Genomic DNA, 20,231 nt, shown 5'->3' on the forward strand with positions numbered 1-20,231 from the left:
TTGTCAAAATCGACCCAACCTTTTTGACGCTTATTCTAGAGTCAAGAATCTCACCAGAAAGACGATTCTTTCCCAAATTAAGCTTCATCAATTGCGTCAACGACCCAATACTCGGATCAAGTGCACCAAGCATTATGCGACACAAACAAACTGTTAGAAGTGTAAAGGGAGCACACCGAATAACCCATTTGAATGAAGACTACGAAACTTAAGATTCCGGCAACCGGAGATCGATTTCGGAATCATTTCGACGAACTAGTTACTCATGTCAAGAAAATTCAAATTGTTTATATTCCCAATTTTTAACGGAATACGGGAATAGTACCAAAAAGTCGGTTATCGTTGACTTTGAGCTGACACAAATTTGTGAAGTTTCCAATCTCCGACGGGATGAAACTGGTCAAATAGTTCGAAAGGAACAATAATTTTGTAAATTTTTGGAGTGAAAATGATGCAGGCCCAAGTGTGGAAGATTGAGCCATAACATTTCTAGAGGCATGTGACCAAGCTATCAAAGGGTGATGCACGAAAATGACCATAACTTTGACTACGTGTCTCCGTTTTAGGCATTCTACCAGTCAAATCGAAGGGGCCTTGCCCAAGTTCCGGTCTAAAAAAATGCATTCTGGTGGAAGTTACGAGGACTTTTATCTTTTCCTTCATGTTTTATGCATTTTGTTTTTGGGCTTTTGTTTGGCCCGTGGCCCTTTTATGGCCCGTTTTGAATTTCTAACTTTATTTAAGTACTTGTCATGTAATATCGATGGTCATTCAATAATTTTGCAATAAGAACATCCTTTTATTTCAAATTCTCGATCCTTTGGGACGAATTTGGATGGTTTGGGGAAGATTGTCACGGGTATTCTCAGAATCAACGTGATCAATTCTTTGTTACCATTTCACATGCTACATCAGAAAAGATTTGTTCAGAATCTTATCGAACAATTGGTTATACGAAAGATTAAGAGGTTGAAATCATGAGATTGGGAGGGATAAAAAAATCAAAATCACCTACACAATGTATGGGTTGGGTCGACAAAATTAGGTCTGTAAAAGAAGCCAGAAGCACTTTCTCAACTTCTTCTTCCACCTTAAAACCAGATCAGTGATATGGTGGTTGTTCATCAAAATGCTTTAGGTTTAGGGGATAAAGATGAATTGAGAAATGTGTTTGTTGGAAACCGACCAATTGTTATGGCATAGGTGTTGGTTTGAGGTTGTCGGTGATGGTGATTGCTTGTAATGGAGGTGGAGGTTGAAACGTTGGGCTAAGAAGACGAAGAAGATTGATGTTGAAGTTAAAAGGATTATTGGGATAACAATGTGTTTAATGCTAATTATAGAACTAACTATGAGACATAAATTATCCATACTTTTGATATAATTGAAATTAGGAACTTGTGTTTTAGGTTATTGATAAACATGTGCATACACCACTTCCAATACGCTTAAGATATACATCAAGAATAAAGATGAATGTTAAAAGTTCACTGGAAATGAAACTAGTTAGGGATTGGATATCAAACGAGAGAGTAATGATGAGTTGGATTGGATTGATCAAAGATTGGTGATTAAGATCCACATACATCAACTGATTGTAGATTAACGAAGATCAACGGCAATAAACACCAACTGAATGAATATTAAGGTAGATAAAAGCCAAAGATGATGATTTGGGAGCTTACAAAGATCAACATATGAAAACCGATATCAACAAATAAAGATCAAATCCGAATCCACAAACTAATTATTTGGGAATAAAAAAACTATAATAAAATAGTTCTGATATAATCATAACCAACTTACAAAAATATTGGCTTTATAAAACAATGATGTTTTCCCGAAGGTATTTTATAAAACATCAAAACAATATTTATAAAAAAATAACGCTTTTAAGTTTATAAAAAATGGCTTTAATGTGAATTTTGAAATTAAGTGGATGATGTAGGATGGAGATACAAAAGGAAGTTTATTTGGCTAAGAAGGCTAGGAAGTGATTTTGACCATCCATTTAGTTAATCAAGGGCTCAGATTAAATGATGGAAATTGAAGGGAAGCAAAGAGGCGCGTGGGTTTGTTTAGGGGCATTCTAGTCAATCCAAGGCAATAGTTTCGCACTCCTCCAATTCCCCCCCCCCCCATTTTTTAAACGTTAATAACTCTTTCATACGACATTATTTTTTTATAAAAATTGCACCAAAAAACGAGCGTTTTTTATCTTTAAAACGAGTATACTATTGCTATGTTTTCGAATTTTTTTTTGAAAACCAAGTTGCGTAAAACGCAATGGAAAAAAACCCAGTTGCGTAAGACGCAATGGAAAAAAAAAAACCAAAAAATGACATTTTTCTAAAACGCAATGCACCAAAAACACAAAGAAATGTCTTATTTGTAAAACGCAATGGTCAGAAAACACAAAGAAATGTGTTATTTCTAAAACGCAATAGCCTAAAAACTCAAAAGAAAGTGTAGTTTCTAAAACGCAATGGACTGAAAACACATAAAAATGTGTTTTACCTAAAACGCAATGCACCAAAAAAACAAACACATGTCTTATTTCTAAAACGCAATGGCCAGAAAACACTTAAAATGTCTGTTTTCTAAAACGTAATGGACTGAAAACACATAAAAATGTTTTTACCTAAAACGCAATGCACAAAAAACACAAAGAAATGTCTTATTTATAAAACGCAATGGCCAGAAAACACTTAAAAATGTCTCATTTCTAAAACGCAATGGCCTAAAAAAACAAAAGAAAGTGTTCTCTCTAAAACGCAATGGACTGAAAACACCTAAAAATGCGTTTTAGAGAGAACACTTTCTTTGGTGTTTTTATGCCATTGCGTTTTAAAACTAAGACATTTTTATGCGTTTTCTGGTCATTGCGTTTTAGAAAAACACGTTTTTGAAGTGTTTTTAGTCATTGCCTTTTAGGTAAAACACATTTTTAGGTGTTTTTAGTCCATTGCGTTTTACAGAGAACACTTTCTTTTGTTTTTTTAGGCCATTGCGTTTTAGAAATGAGACATTTTTAAGTGTTTTCTGGCCATTGCATTTTATAAATAAGACATTTCTTTGTGTTTTTGGTGCATTGCGTTTTAGGTAAAACACATTTTTATGTGTTTTCAGTCCATTGCGTTTTAGAAAACAGACATTTTAAATGTTTTTTGGCCATTGCGTTTTAGAAATAAGACATGTGTTTGTGTTTTTGGTGCACTGCGTTTTAGATAAAGCACATTTTTATGTGTTTTCAGTCCATTGCGTTTTAGAAACTACACTTTCTTTTGAGTTTTTAGGTTATTGTGTTTTGGAAATAACACATTTCTTTGTGTTTTCTGGCCATTGCGTTTTACAAATAAGACATTTCTTTGTGTTTTTTATGCATTGCGTTTTAGAAAAATGCCATTTTTTAGGTTTTTTTTCCATTGCGTTTTACGCAACTTGGTTTTTATTTTTTTTTCGAAAATATAGCAATAGTATACTCGTTTTAAAGATAAAAAAACGCTCGTTTTTTGGTGCAATTTTTATAAAAAAAATAATGTCGTATGAAAGAGTTATTAACGTTTAAAAAATGTGGGGGAATTGGAGGAGAGAGAAACTATTGCCTTGGATTGACTAGAATGCCCCTAAACAAACTCACGCGCCTCTTTGCTTCCCTTCAATTTCCATCATTTAATCTTAGCCCTTGATTAACTAAATGAATGGTCAAGATCACTTCTTAGCCTTCTTAGCCAAATAAATTTCCTATTGTATCTCCACCCATAAATTCTTTACAAAATCTCAAAATCAATATACTATTTTCATGTTAAACTGGTTTTCAACTTGAGAGGTCAAATGACATTATCTTGAGACTCAAGAATATGATGAAAATGTGTTAAAATGGGTTTGCCAAAACGGATGAGATAATTACAACACCATAGAACAAACAAGCTAAGATATCGTCTAGCAGTCGATGGTAACGATTGCCAAATTGACCACTTGACTGGCAGTCTTGGCTTGCTTTGTTCTTATGTTGTGCCAAGAAATAGGACATCTTTCATTTAAAATCACCTCTTTTACTCTAAACTCTTTCTAATATAATTGTAAACCGTGTCTCTCTAATAGAAAGGAACCAATATCAAGAGTAAAATAGAAAGGTTGTCCTACAACTGAGTTCTCGTTCATTCTTGTATTGAGCATTGTATTGTAAGCATTATTTCTTATCTTTGTGAGAGACTTGTAAGGGACATCACTAAATTTGTTTAGTGATTTGAGATAGTGGTGATCACTATCACTTGAGATAAGTGAGACGAAAAAGGTGATAACTTCCTTTGAAAGAGTGAGACATTTGTACAAGGTGATCACTACATTTACATAGTGAGATGTTGGTGTATCGGTGAGCCCTGTCGTTTTAGGGAGATGGCCAGTGGAGCAATTCAAGATTAAAGGATCCAAAAGAGGATATAGAGGGATTAAGCATCCCTTGAACTAGGGCTGGCAAATCGTGTCTTATCGGGTTTAACAGGTCTCTAACGACGCGTGTAACACAAGTATTAAACTTGAATACAACTCGTTTAACTACTTTATATCTCATGTCTATAACACAATTTTACGTTTTATGTACCAAGAAGAAGAAATGATGGATCCTAACCTCATAATTATATTTATTTACGATTTTGTCATTCCTTCCATTGATCTCTTTACATACTAGCATTTGATGACTATTATTGATAAATTGAGTGGTTGGGTTTCAAACAAGTGTTAAACCTTCAATTGATTGTGTGGTTGGTTTTCAAATTCAATTGATTGTATCGTTGGGTTTCAAACAAAAAATTACGAGCGTTAGATCTAGGAATGAAGAATGTTAAATATTGAAACCTTAGGCACCAAGAATGTTAAATCTTGAGCACAAAGATTCTCAAATGTGTATAACAAAACATGACGTTCTTTCATGCCAAAAAAACATCATATTTTTCTACGAGTATAACATAAAGCACAAACTTCTTAATCACCACCATAGTTTACTATGTGTATCGACCTATTTCTTATACCTTCAATCACATACTTATCAATAGATTATTATTTGCCGGCATCATATTCTTTAAAACGATGAAACTCCCTATGCATCGACTTGTTTCTTATTCATGTTTTTTATTATGATATTCCTTGCTATGAAACAATGAACTCCGTTTCATATATGTTATTGTATCGCAAGTGTACCCTAAAACTAGGGATGACAAAAATACCTGAGCCAGGTATACATGAAACCCGAAGCATTTGGAACGGGTATGAGTGTGGAAAAAAATATCTCACGGATACGGGACGGGTTTGGGATTAGATGATATCCGACCCGATTACCCGAAACTATATACCCGTTTACCCGAAATATATAACTGAAAACTTTTAAGTTTTATATTTATTTTCCATTAATTATAGTTTAGTAATGTTTCATTCTTGTAGCTTTATTATTTAAAAAATAAACTTTTCATTTTAATTATATATTTTGATGTCATTATTCATATTTATATGCTATGAAATAAAAAAAATTGTGATTACTATTATAATATACTTACATTTTTTAAAATATCAAATATTATTACGGTGATGATGATATGTATGATATTTATCATAATTTAATATATTATACAGATTTTAAAAGCATTAAATTATAAAGGAAAGTAAAAAATATATACGTGAAAATCGCAATGGTATACCTGATACCCAAAGGGTAAATACTCCCAAATACCTGACGGGTAATGAGTCAGGTATGCGATAAGATTTTACAACCGGATATGAGTATGGGATTAGCCATACCTAACCGATTGTCATCCATACCTAAAACTCATCGACTTGATATCGGGTGAATTTGATAGATATACAATATATTTATTTCATTGAGTGTATCCTTGTGTCCTCATTCAGTAAGTTACTACACGTTAAATAAAACAGCTATCAAACATGTGAGAAAAAACCAAGAAATAAACGATGCCATTATACCACCTATGAAATTGAACATTACAAAGCCTAACCAAAGTTACCAAACTCTCGATATCCCAGCTGGCTATTTCACACCCCAATTTTTAAACCCAACCAATCACATACATATCTTTTCAGTTTTGTTCTCAATCAGGAAAATGTCCGAAGAGAATCATGAGACAAATGAAGTGGTAAGGCCAAGGTCCATGGAGCACGATGAAAGCGGGCACTCGGTGGATCAGGACGATGAAAGTAGACGCTCGATGGATGTTAAAGCCATGGATACGAGTGTGGATCAGGTGAAGAGTGAAACCGAAACTGAAGATTATGACGAATATGAAGACGACAAACCCACAAGGGGTGAGGTTATGGGTTGGTGTTTTTATGAACTATCTTCCTATTTTACACACACTGTTCTTATTACAGTCGTGTTTCCCCTCATCATAAGCCAGACTTTTAGTAAACCGCCACCTGAACCGGCTCGAGGTTGGTACAAGAATGTTAGAGGCCTTGATTGCACCAAAAAGGAAACCACTTTGTATGTCTCTCTTTTCCTTTCAATATAACTTTGTTTTATAAAAACTTATAGGAAAAAGAATTACAAAAATAACCTACTCTTCTAAGACTATGTCATAAAAATTTCACCTACCATATTTGTATCCGTAGTTATTAAAGCGAGCGTCCAGGCGCAAATAAAGCCCTGGGCCCAACAAATCGCCCTGAGTGCGGCTCACGCCTTTAATAACTATTCTTCAAGTCATAGTTATTAAAGCGAGCGCTCAGGCGCGCCTGGGCGCAAATAAAGCCCCGGGCCTGAGTGCGCCTCGCACATTTAATAACCATGTTTGAATCACATATCTAATTCATTCTAAACAAATCTATTGCTTGATTAATTTCAGGTTTGAAGCACTAACATATGCCAGAATAAACGTAGGTGACCTATCATTCTCCCCACTAGAATGGACTTCAATCTCTTGGTTTTCCGGCCTAATCCTCGCCGGACCGCTACTCGCCTACATCTCCATCCTCCTCGACCACCGTCAAAACTCCCAACTCATCACCGCCATCGCCACCGCCATCGGAGCCATCTTCTGCCTCCCCGCCGGAATCATCAAAACCCCATGGATCATACCTCCCTACATCGCCGCCATTGTCGCCTCCAACACCGTCGGCTCCGCCTTCCACAACCGCCACCTCGGCCTCATGGTCCGCGGCTTCGTCGGCGCCACCATCCGTAAACTCCACTTCCCCAACCGCCAAGCCATCTCCAGCTGGCTCTCACTCTACGCCACCGCCGGCGGCTGCCTTGGAGCCGCCGCCATCGCATCGTTCACTTACTACATGCTTCGAAACCCCGAAGGGTTTGTTAGTTTATGGGTTGTTTCTATCTTTAGCGGGATATTATGGTTCGTTGGAATCGTACATATCCTCACTGCCGTTAGATCAAACGGAATTGGATCATCAGTTACTAATTGTAGGATATCATCTAAGTACTTCATTTCAATATTTAACTACCCGCATGCTGCCGGAAGTCTCGTCGGAGTTTTCCTCTCGTCGTTCTCAACAATGAGTATATTCACCGGGGCTGTGCTTTACATTGTTGGTCAACTTTGTACGCCTCCACAAGACATATTATTCACTTGGTTGACTTATTTCTTTTTTCCAGTTTTAGCACTTCCGTTATTACATCCTGTTCAAAAAGTTATACAATCTGACGCCGTTAAAATGCAAATATTCGGTTTCTTGCTCTCCACGTTAACTTCCGGAATGGGGTTTTACTACCGGAAAGAAAACTGGCATAATAATCATGTCTTGGTTCTTGCTGCTGCACAAAGTATAGCTTCTGGTGTCCTGCATGCGCATAGTCGAATTTTGTTGATGGATTGCGCGCCGGCGGGTAAAGAAGGGGTGTTCGCGGCTTGGTTCGCGTGGGTTCGGATGCTTGGAGCGTTTGTCGGGTTTGCTATTGGCTCGAGTGGTGTAGGGAGTGTTAATAGGTCGTTTGGGGCGGCGTTTGTTGCGGCTGTTATTGGCATTGTTGCTTTGATCTTTAGTAACATTAGTAGTTATGGCGGGGCTGTGGCGGCTGGTCATGTGCGAAAGCGACGTGAGACGGAATCGCCGGTTCGGGGATCAAAAGATTTGGCTAAGGTTGAAGGAAAAGAGGATTTGGAGGGAACACAAGATAGAAGCATGGAAGTTTGATTTATGTTTTGTTTTTTTTTTTTTTTTTTTTGTTTGGAAATATTTGTGGTTTGTTGAATATTGGGTTCTCTTTGTTCTTGTATTTTTCATTCTTTGTTAACAAATAATCCAGGGATGTTTCTTTTCTTAATTTTAAATAAATGGAAGATTTTGGAAATAAAGGGGGACGAACATAAAATGAGCATGAATGATTAAGTCACAAATTAACTTATACCCCATCGTAAAGTGAACCTAATTCGTATTTTCCAAGTGACCTTTGGTTCAATAATATAGGTGGGCTCTCTTAATCAAGTGCCGATGGTTCAAACCCTATTGTATGTATTTAGGTGGATTTTAAGTGATATATAGGCTTGTAAACGAACCGAACAAATATGAAAAGCATGTTCATGTTCGTTGGTTTAACTTCAATTGAATGAACGATCGGACACGAACAAGGTTTTCTTGTTTGTGTTCGTTTATGTTTGTTCGTTAATAATATAAACGAACGATTGGCGAATGGTTCATGAACGTAAATGAACGAATATAACTGAACATAGGTAAATATGAGTAAGAATGCGTTGGGCCTAAAAACCAATATAACTTGATGTTGGGTGTCGAATCCAGCAAATAAATATAAAATAAACCTACTTGACACACTAAAAATAGTACGAATGGAAGTCAGGTTCGTGTCCACAGGGATACAGATTAACGAATTATGTCAAAACGTTTTAGACACATATACGGTTGTTTTGAAAAGTGGGTTTTTTTAGTTTAACTAGAATGTAAATACAATTTTAATTTTTAGATTAAAAATAAAAACTAATTAAAGTGGTTGAAAAATTCAGATGTTAAAAACTAACTTCAACACAGGGCAATTTCTTGATTCGGTTCGACTTACGATCATTAACGGTCACGGTGCAATGATCCTTTTAATTAATAGTTTGTATCAATACTAGATGTCACGCAGTTCGGACATCCACTCCATCTAATGTCTAACCAAGCACAGTTCGTCGGTTAGAGCCAACCCGCTACTTTAAGCTCACGCCGTTCGGATTTTAGTGTGCGGGTTGCGTGATAGAATTATCGATTATAATCAAACACAAACGTCGTTCGGTATGTTTAACTAGATTGTATGATTCTATAATAAATGCAAATTCATAGACAAATTTGAACCATTATTTGTTCCTTTTATCAAAACTTAAAATCTGATTAGAGATTTAAATATTGATGAACTTTATTAGAAAAATTAATAAATTGATCAGGTTTACTAACAATCTAATATTTTCCGGATTGAATCCGTATTAAAAGTAAAGATCACACAAACAAAGCACTAAAATAATTGAATCTAACGTGCTCATTTCACATAAATTTATGAATCAAATCAAAGAAAATAAACTCTAATGTTGAAACTATACGGTTCTAGCCGGACATAATAGCTGTAACAATCAAGTTTAATTCAAAACAAAATATCCAAAAAGAAACTTAGGAAACAAAAAAACAACCTTTGTTGTTCTAGAAATCTCCCCAAGATTATGCCAACTGATCTCAAGTTTAAGCCGTCAAAAAAAATAAATAAATAAATAAATTCTGGTCCCCCTCTTGCGTCCACTTTGTTGATGAGATTGTTATTCTTTTTCTTTTCCTTTTTCTAGTGGACAGGCCTAAAGCCCAAATGCCAATCTCGTTAAGCTACCCAAGTTTCCAAGACAAAAGTTTGTAGCAATTAATTTATCTTTTGTTATGGTCCACCATACATGAGTCCCATTTAATGGATGGGAATGGCCCAAAACGCAATTATATTAATCACACAAAATATATAACTTCTTCATCCAGCCATTGTTCTCTAACTCCACATCTGATTTGCTAGCACCAATTTAGACAATGACTGCAAACAATCACTCCGCCCCTACAATATCAACCAAAAACAAACCAAACTAGATTCCATTCCACAAAACAAGTATTTCGCAAAATAATAAATTATAACTATGAAATATGCATGCATGATATATGACAAAATTTAATTTTAACATGTTGTAAACACATGCATAAAAATGCAACCAACACTTGATTAAAGTGTAATGAGTGAAATTTTAATTTCATAAAACTACACTAAAGTATAATGGGCCTAACAATCTTAAATGAATATATCAACAAACATAAAAGAAGAAGCTTAAACAAACATGAATGATCGAGTGTTCACGAACACAAAATGAACAGACGATATATTTGTTCATATTCAAATAAACAAAAATATTGTTCATGTTCGTTTGTTTATTAAAAAAAACATAAGCATAAACAAACTTTCTGTCAAATAGTTCATGAACAGTTAATTATAAGTGTCTCTTTCTAACCAAAAAGAACTTTAATTATATGGGCCACCGTGGTTAAAACTAGGGGTGTGTATTGGTTGCTTTGGTTCAATTTTTACCATTAACCATAACTGCTAACTTCAGTTACGGATTTTCTTAACCATAACCAAACTTCGGCTATGGTTAATCGGTTATGAAGTCGGTTATGGTTCGGTTTCAGTTAATTTCGGTTATTAACCAAAAACTTTAACTAAAACCGACTTTTGGTACAAAGTTAAAAAATTATACGCTAATAGGCCTACAAGATAAAAATGAAACCCGTCATGTTGGACTTAGTTTGAGCCTTTTTTATAAGACAACCATGACTACACTTTTTGTTTTGAACTATCGATGACACCGCTTTTAGTAAACTAATAACGTACTCAGTGTTATAGAGAAAATTCATACGATCATAACACCTCTTTTCTTAATCAAAATAAGAGCATCTACATCAACATCATTTTGTTACTAACATACTTTTATTTTAGTGAAAAACCTCTACACAGTTATTGTAAAACATTAATCTATTACACCAAATTATAGACTTAACATTACAAATTCGGTTTGGTTTCAGTTATATCGGTTAACCAAAACTTCATAATCGTAATTAGGGCTGGCATATCGTGTATACCCGTACACGATAAGACACGACACGATAATACACGATACACGAAATCCCATACACGAACACGACACGATAACTTATCGTGTCCTTTTTTCAAACACGAACACGACACGATATACACGAAAATTACCTGTTAATACCTGTTAACACGACTGTTCGACTGTTATACACGAAAATTACCTGTTAATACCTGTTAACACTGAAAAAAACACGAACATGACATGTTATATGAGAGTTACAGAAGGAGTTTAGGGTTTTATTTATTTTTTAACTGAATGAGGAATGAAAATAGAAAGGAATTAAGAAACCCACACGCACATGGCTGATGAGTTTTATTTGATTTAATTTTTTATCGTGTACTAACGGGTATTAACAGGTAAACAAGTATTTAACCTGTTTATACACCAAAATTAACAGGTAATCTCGTATCTACCTGTTTGGTACATGATACATGTTAAGGCCATACACGATACCTATTAACTTCGTGTAGGTTCGTGTCGTGTATTCGTGTAAAATTACCAGCCCTAATCGTAATCATAACCGATTGGTCGGTTAACCAAAACTTCATAACCATTACCGATATAACCATCGGTTATGTTGGTTATAAACTTAAAACTCAAAAACCCTCTCTCTTCTCGCCTGTATAGGGTTTAAGATACCTAACCACAACCGTTGTAATTCACCGGCGACAAATGGCCACCGTGTTACGGCGTCTTTCGCTGAAGACAATCGGAAACCTCCACACATCTCTTCAACACACCGGATCCACTCATCCTACTACCACTCCAATTCCATCCCAATTCATCATCAGAAGCCTCCAATCTCTTATTCTCCGACATCCGTATTCTCGAAACTTGTGCACCGGTGCTACCTACCAACCACAATACGAAGCTTCAGTCGCTGCAGCATTAAATTTGGATAACCGAGTTCCCGCCACAATCATCACCGGTTTTCTAGGTTCTGGAAAGGTCCGTAACTTGTACAACACATACAGTTCTGTTTATAAGTTAGTTATAATAGACTTTAGGCATGTGGATGATGAATTGTGTATTTATTAAGTTCTGATCATGTGTGAAATTAGGTTAGAGGAAAGTTATAGAAATTGAATTTGATCATTGGATGTTACTTGGATGCAGACAACTTTATTGAATCATATACTAACAGCTCAGCATGGCAAGCGGATTGCCGTGATCGAAAACGAGGTATTCGAGACGTACAGTGTTTAAGCTTACTGTATTAACCAATGTCTTAAATACCAGATACGGGCCGATACGATAAAGTAGGGATGGGATTGGTATAGTACCCGTACCAGTACCGAAATACCGGTACCGAATTTGAACAAAACTAGGTACCAAATACCGAACCAAATATATAGGTACGGGTACGGGTATTTTCGGTACGGTACCCGCTTTGGTACCATTTTGTTTTTATTTAGTTTTTGAGCACTTGTACGAGTACTAAATAGGTAAAATTGACATGAGTACCAATAGAGTACGTGTACCAAATAGGTAAAATTGGTACGAGTATCAATACGAGTACTATAAATACCATAATACGAAATAAAACATAATGCAAAAAAAAAACTTTTAAAGGTCTACATAAAATTCGGTACCAGTACCCGTTTTTACCCGTACCCGTACCAATACCGAAAGTACCGAATACCAAAATCAATAAAACTGGGTACCGATACATGTACCAAATACCTGAAATCGGTACGGGTACGGGGACGAGTACGGGTATTTGGGAAAAAAAGCCCATCCCTACAATAAAGGCCGGTAAAATCCGAATACGGTATGTCTTATGTACCGGCAGTAAATCCGGTTTTCCGGTTCTAATTGTTGAACCGGTTTGCATTATTTGATATTAAGGTAATACGGACCTTTCATATTTCTGGTAATTAACCCGGTGCCTTCCATTTCAATTTCAATTAACCATTGTTGTTGAAACTGTTACTCACCTCGTCCAATGTAATATTGTTTATAAATAATAAAAATGTTCTTAAAATGCTTAATATTTTACAAGAAAATAGTTGTTTTTTAGATAAAATCATGATCAGTTACATAAATTCTAATTGAGAATGGATTGTTTTTTGAGATGAATTTGTGTTCTATGAAATTATAGGGTTATTTGGTAACCCGGTTGAACCATTTCAGAGCCCACACCGGTATGATTTAAAAAACCGGTTTTTTAAAAACATTGGTATTAACTGCAATTAAGTGGCTAATTTAACTACTTGTTATTGCAGAAGTATCTTGTGTTTTAGGGTTTTGGTGTTCTGTTATATGTAATATATATATATATATATGTGGTGTTGCAGTTTGGGGAGGTGGATATTGATGGTTCTTTGGTGGCTAGTCATTCGTCTGCCAACGAGGATATTGTTATGGTTAATAATGGTTGTTTATGTTGTACTGTGCGTGGTGAGCTTGTCACGATGCTTTTGGAGTTGGTTAAAAAGAGGCGCGACAAATTTGATCATATAGTGATTGAAACCACAGGTATACATTTGCAACTGTTAGACTCTATATATATTATTTGTATAGATTTTCTCTTGTGGTAGTGAAATGAAATTATACACTTTGTTTCATACATTTGCAGGCCTTGCAAAACCTGGACCAGTGATTGAAACATTTAGCACCGACGAGCAAATTTCACGTTACGTGAAACTTGATGGAGTTGTTACTCTGGTTGACTCTAAGCATGCCATGCAGCATTTGAATGAGGTGAAACCAAGATTTGTGGTGAACGAAGCAGTGGAACAAGTTGCATATGCAGATCGCATTATTCTCAACAAGGTACTTTTTTTTACTTTCTTCTGATGATCAAATCAATAATGCATTTGTATCTTTATCCGACTGCTATTAATTTCTGCTTAACAATATTGCAGATAGATTTGGTAAGCGATGCCGACTTAGAGGCTTTGAGAAAGAAAATACAGGTAAAGTTTTCTTACATATGACTATATAAGTTCTTTCTTTGGGAACTGTAAGTTACGCCCCACTTGCGGTATGCGCATATATGTGGGCGCTCGGGGGGCAAAAGTGAAAGTGCACGAATTTAAACGTTATTTTACTAATTTCGTGAAAATAACGTTAAAATAGGGGGATGGTTAATCATGCATCATGTGGTGGTGTTGATAACCGAAAGACAAGGGAGTACATGCACTAATCGGCGTTTGTCTTAATTGCTGAGTGTTATGTGCCTTATGTCCAAGGCTTGATGCAAAACTACTATCGAGCTGGGGGTCTCACTGGAAGCAGCCTCTCTATTCCTACGGGGTAGAGGTAAGGCTGTCTACATCTTACCCTCCTCAGACCCTACCTTAACTTTGCTATTGGTGGGATTTACTGAGTATGATGATGATGATGAATTGATGATCTTTGGGAACTGTAAGTGTTATATATTACAGTCACCTCTTATACCCCTCTAACTTGTTGATTAATGTCACATATTTAACAACAGTACAACACTGATGGATTTTATAAGAATATAGCTCGGTGCAGAACTGAAATACAATAAATACAGGAATCATGTAGTTTGTTTTAAGTAGGAGTGTAATCAGATACTTCAATAGCAATTTTGACGGACATAGCATCAACAAGATGGACCAAATAGCATCCGTAAGTAACCTGGAGAGTAGAAACTTGAATCGAGCGCAATAACAATGAACATGAACAACATCTTTAACAGTTTAACTAACTCCCGCATGGAAGGATTACAGCGAAAAAGTGAGAAAAAACCTGTGTGGGAGATCAATTCTGTGCCTTTTAAGTACAATGCATGACATACATCAAACTACCAACAGCACTCGCATATTTTTGTTGAGCCACTGCTTGACCATATTTCACGTTAAGGTTGACACGCGGATTAAAAGGAGTGTTAATTTCTTAAATTCAAGTGATGAAATTTAGGGGCTGTTTGGCAACATCTGAATGGTTAAGTGCTGAACCAGTAAGATGTCTGAACCATTAAGAGCCTGTATAATGCTTAACCATTCAGAGGCAAATGTCTGACCAATTCAGATTAGATGTCTTACCCATTCAGACTCTGTATAAATCTTAACCATTCAGAGGCAAATGTCTGACCAATTCAGATTAGATGTCTTAACCATTCAGACTCTGTATAAATCTTAACCATTCAGAGGCAAATGTCTAAACCATTCAGACATCTGCTCATGAAACAAACAGTCTGAACCATTAAGTGCTGAACCAGTAAGAGGTCTGAACCATTAAGAGCCTCATTAAGAGGTAAACAAACAACCCCTTAGTATTTTTTTTTCTGAGTAAGAGATCGACTCTCAGAGATTTAATAGTCTAAATTTCTCGCTTTTAACTCTATCTAGTTCTCCAAGATAAAGTTTTGAGGATAAGCAGGACATCACTTCAGACATATCAATAGTGTTACTGATGTATGATCAATATATCACCAACATACAAATTTTCGCTGTATATCCTGTCGTATATTGTATAATGGATTTTTTTTATCAAACATAGTGTTATTTAAGTTGGATTTGGTGCATTTCGCAGCACATAAATGGAATGGCACAGATAAAACAAGCTAAATTTGGTGTTGTTGATATGGATTTTGTGTTGGGAGTGGGAGGCTACGATCTTGACAGGTGATAATCATATGATATTTTCTCCATATATATGTAAACACCATGTCCTCTGTTTGTTAAATAATCTTTTGGATATATAATTTCTACATAGTTAATGAAGCTTATGCCGTTGATAATTAAAAACATAATATCTGTTGTTTATGTGTATCTCGCCTTTTGGTTACGCAGAATTGATTCTGAAGTTCCATCAGAGGGTTCTCATTGTGAGAATCACACTCACGAGCATGGCCATGGTATTTATCACTTTTCTTTTTTCTGTATAATTTATTCAGGTTTATTTTAGTATTTAATCATATAAATATATATATTTTTAAACAGAATGCCACCAAGGGCATCATCATGATCACAAGCATGATTCTGCTGTATCTAGTGTGAGCATTGTTTCTGAAGGAACTTTGGACCTTGATGAGGTAAAAAATCATTTTCTCCCTTTTTGGATAAAATTATTTCACTTCTACTTATTTTTATAGGGGTACATCGTTCGGTTAATAGAAAGTTCTAATTTTTGGAAGTGCCTAATCGATCAGTTTGGTCAATTTCGGTTTTAGTTAAATATAGGAAATGGTTTGGTTATTGATGAGCTTCTAGGGCTGCAAACGAACCAAACGTTCGGTGAACAGTTCGTGAACCGTTCGGCGGGAAGTTCGTTTGTGTTCGTTTGTTTATTAAAAAACGAATACGAACAAGAAATTCTGTTCGTTTAGTTAAATGAACAAACATGAACAGAGGTCGTGTTCGTTCGTTTATGTTCGTGAACGTTCGATAACGTGTCTGTTTGTGTTCGATAGTTCAATTAGTATTTTTAGTTTTTATATCTATTTAAATACTTCAAAATTCCGACAATTTAAATATCTAATAAGTGTCAGTGTATTATATATTCTGTTCATGAAACGATTGTTTGTGTTCGTTTATTTTCATTTGTGTTCATGAACATTAGCTTGTGCTCATTTGTGTTCGTCAACGTTCGTTTTTGTTCACTGCCTAAAGTTAACAAACGAACACGAACAAGTTCATTTTCTTAACAAACGAACACGCACATAAAATCTCGTTTGATAAGTGTTCGTGAACGGTTCGCGAACATATATATTTCTTAACAAACGAACATGAACAAGGTCTTGTTCGTGTTCGTTCGGTTCGTTTGCAGCCCTATGAGCTTCATTTTGGGCTTGTTTTAATAGTTTTGAGCTTTGACAAAAATAATATATACAAATTACATATTTGGGCCTGAGTTTCTGGGCCTTGACAAAAACAAAAGATTACAACTGATTCCCTTGTCCTTGATTGCCATTTAAAAAAAAGACAATGTCCAGTTTGGTTAATTCTGTTTTAATGATGCTTATAACCGAAACTGAACCGAAGTCGTAGGTTATCAGAAGTTTAAAACCGATTATGAAGTTTTTTAACCTTAAATTCACTTGATCCATCCCAGCTTGATGATTGGCTTGAACGGCTGGTTGAAGAAAAAGGGGACGATCTTTATAGGATGAAAGGCGTCTTATCAGTGAGTGATTCCCAGACACGCTATGTTTTTCAGGTTCTATTTTATTCATATTTCAAGTTGAGTTATTTCACTTATATGTGTTCTTTAACAATAAAACTTGAGGTGGTTATGTTTGATTCGTTAGGGTGTGCATTCGACACTAGACGGGTGCCCAGGCAAACCATGGGGTCCAGATGAGAAGAGAGTTAACAAACTTGTATTCATTGGAAGAAACTTAGATGAATCCGCTTTGAGAAAAGGCTTCAAAGGTTGTTTGGTGTAATTCTATCTTGTTTTTCATATTAGTCCTATAATGTTCATTTTGTACATCGTAAGGACTGTATGAAAGTACGATCTAACAAAGAAATGACTGATGTGACATTGATACAGATGTTTCACCGTTCAAAAAAAAAGTTAGAAAGTTTTTCATATTAGTCCTATAATGTTCATTTTGTACTTCATAAGGACCGTATGAAAGTACGATTTAACAAAGAAATGACTGATGTGACATTGATACAGATGTTTCACCGTTCAAAATAAAGTTAGATAGTTTTTCATATTAGGCTGTTGGGTATGGTGACGGAGGTGAAGACGGCGACGGGACGAAGACGGAGGGGGCGGGATGGGGTGACGGAGAGGACGCCGGAGAGAGAAGGGGGCCCACCATTTGGATCGTCCTCAACGTCAATATTCCGACGTTGAAGACGGGGACGGAGCTGAGATGAGACGGAGGGGGGCGGGATGGGGTGATGCCGGCGCCGGTCGGAGATGGGGTGGACGACGCCATCATACTGAGCAGCCTTAGTCCTGTAATGTTCATTTTGTACATCATAAGGACCGTATGAAAGTACGATCTAACAAAGAAATGACTGATGTGACACTGATACAGATGTTTCACCGTTCAAAAAAAAGTTAGATACACAACCCCAACACGTCTTTAACGAAAAAGATTTTCTATTGTTTTGTTTTGTTTGTGTAGACAGCTAATGAGGGTTAATGATTAATGTTTATGATGACATTTTCTTTGCCCTTGAATATCTCTCGTCCTCCCATTTTGTCGTTAAATGTGGGGTCAGATGGTGGAATATTCTACTGCTACCCGTCTTTCTCGGCTTCATTGTCACGTGTCCTCTCCCTTTATTCCAAACTTTGTATCGTTTCTATTTTTTTCAAACGATAAATACAATTTTCTGCTTCCACAGTTTAAGTAACAAACATGACATTCAATCATTACAATATTCCAGTTTTTTATTTCTTTAAAATTTATTTTTAGATTTTTTAAAGTATTACAGTATTCCAGTTTTTTATTTGTTTTAAAATCATTGCTATATTTTTTAAAGTATAAAAGTTTCTTGTATTTCTTAAGGAAAATAAAACATGTATATTTTAAATTAAGTTAACTACTCAACAATATTTTTATTTATAAAATTGATAGGATTTTTATTTAAACTGATTTCTACAAATAATATTGTATAATATACATTGTATTTGTATTGTATTTTTTAATATAATAAAATGATGGCTAGTGAATGTTAAGTCTTCTTAATGATTCACAGATAGCATGTTTGTTACTGTTTTCAGCTTGAGTGTCTCGATTTAATATACTCATTTTATGAAAAGATTATTGGAGTAAAATCGACGTCAAACATACTTTTTATAAAAAAAGACCGAGTTATTTTCATTTAATATTTTAATTATTTTAAACATTGATAGAAAATAAAATATAAACGATTGCTACACAAGATATTATGTAGCAAGTATTTAAAGTTTCAGCATTGAATAACATTATTTTGGGTCGTTGATTAAACTAATATACGGTCTCATTTCAAAAAAAACTAATATACGGTCTAAGATTGATTTCGAATTCATTCTGTGGGGGTAAAATAGAGATTTTGGTTTGATATTTTATTTTCATTAAATACTAGTTTTGTCAAATATTTACTTAATTATTTTTCTAAAAATATTATACTATAAAATTGAGTATAATATTGTTAGACATATTTTTTTTTTTTATTCAAAAAAGACATTTGAAAAATATAATTCACTACACGAAAACTATGATGATTTACCATTACAACTGTACCAGTTACTTATAACCGTGTTGTTCTACCATTTACAACTATACAGTTATACCGTAATAACAACACCATATATGACATAACATAGTAATATGATATAACATAACATTTACAATATAACATAACATTTACAAAATGGTAAAGATAGTTATACCATGAATTAGGACCAAATACTAAGGATAATATAAATAAGAAGGGTAAGAAGATTCTAGTTCATTGATCTTAGATTTGGAGGTTGAGCTTAGTTTTATGGAAAGAAAATAATGGAAGGGCATAAAAGGAATCCTACATTTATGAATTTTCTCTCGTCAATTCCCCCACCAATTTAAAACGTTCATAACTTTTTTTTCATACGACTTCTTTAAAAAAAATCACTATAATAACGAGCGGTTTTTATCTTTAATATGAGTATCATATTGTCATATGAAAATAAAATAAAAAATTTCATTTTTACCGGGATTTTTTTTTTGTATTATGTCAAAGGTTTCGGTCATCGTGTCTTTTAATTGAGTTTTGGTCATTACGTTTTACTAGGTTTTCTATACATTGTGTTATTATCAAAACATATAACACAATGTTAATTTTGGTTTTACCTATTGCGTTTTTATATGAACCTATAACACAATATATATGACACAATGAAGATGATGTTATATCTGGGTTTTCTATACATTGTGTTATTGGTTCTGGTCATTGTGTTTAATTTGTTATCCATTGTGTTTTAATATGTTGTCCATTGTGTTTTAATCGCTTGTTCATTGTGTTTTAGTTTGTTGTGTATTGTGTTTTTAGTTTGTTGTTCATTGTGTTTTAATCTGTTCTTCATTGTGTCTTTTATCTGTTGTCATCAATTAATTGTGTCTTTTGTCTATTGTAATCAATTGTGTTTTTATTTAGTTTGATACTTATTGTGTTATACGTTATGGCCACTGTGTTATCTGTT

The 20,231-nt window shown here is 34.9% G+C and overlaps 2 protein-coding genes across 2 annotated transcripts; both read left to right on the forward strand.

The window, feature by feature from the left end:
- The first annotated feature begins 6,037 nt into the window (after positions 1 to 6,037).
- LOC110922035 lies at positions 6,038 to 8,321 on the forward strand. Its single transcript, XM_022166363.2, has 2 exons — positions 6,038 to 6,493; positions 6,855 to 8,321. The coding sequence occupies exons 1-2, from the start codon at positions 6,114 to 6,116 to the stop codon at positions 8,158 to 8,160; spliced, it is 1,686 nt and encodes a 561-aa protein (XP_022022055.1). The 5' UTR covers positions 6,038 to 6,113; the 3' UTR covers positions 8,161 to 8,321.
- A 3,395-nt stretch (positions 8,322 to 11,716) lies between these two features.
- Positions 11,717 to 17,772, forward strand: LOC110922416 (P-loop guanosine triphosphatase YjiA). Its single transcript, XM_022166722.2, has 10 exons — positions 11,717 to 12,080; positions 12,249 to 12,314; positions 13,430 to 13,610; positions 13,711 to 13,907; positions 14,000 to 14,050; positions 15,639 to 15,730; positions 15,899 to 15,963; positions 16,049 to 16,140; positions 17,160 to 17,264; positions 17,356 to 17,772. The coding sequence occupies exons 1-10, from the start codon at positions 11,805 to 11,807 to the stop codon at positions 17,491 to 17,493; spliced, it is 1,263 nt and encodes a 420-aa protein (XP_022022414.1). The 5' UTR covers positions 11,717 to 11,804; the 3' UTR covers positions 17,494 to 17,772.
- The last annotated feature ends 2,459 nt before the right edge of the window (positions 17,773 to 20,231 follow it).

Source organism: Helianthus annuus, chromosome 17 (assembly GCF_002127325.2).
Source record: "Helianthus annuus cultivar XRQ/B chromosome 17, HanXRQr2.0-SUNRISE, whole genome shotgun sequence".
NCBI classification, from domain to species: domain Eukaryota; kingdom Viridiplantae; phylum Streptophyta; class Magnoliopsida; order Asterales; family Asteraceae; genus Helianthus; species Helianthus annuus.

Excerpts from the sequence above, each read along its gene's own strand:
- LOC110922035 (XM_022166363.2), top strand. The coding sequence starts at position 6,114 with ATGTCCGAAGAGAATCATGAGACAAATGAAGTGGTAAGGCCAAGGTCC. Across the intron at positions 6,494-6,854 it reads ACCAAAAAGGAAACCACTTT|GTTTGAAGCACTAACATATG; the intron begins GTATGTCTCTCT and ends GATTAATTTCAG.
- LOC110922416 (XM_022166722.2), top strand. The coding sequence starts at position 11,805 with ATGGCCACCGTGTTACGGCGTCTTTCGCTGAAGACAATCGGAAACCTC. Across the intron at positions 13,611-13,710 it reads TATAGTGATTGAAACCACAG|GCCTTGCAAAACCTGGACCA; the intron begins GTATACATTTGC and ends ATACATTTGCAG. Across the intron at positions 14,051-15,638 it reads CTTTGAGAAAGAAAATACAG|CACATAAATGGAATGGCACA; the intron begins GTAAAGTTTTCT and ends TGCATTTCGCAG.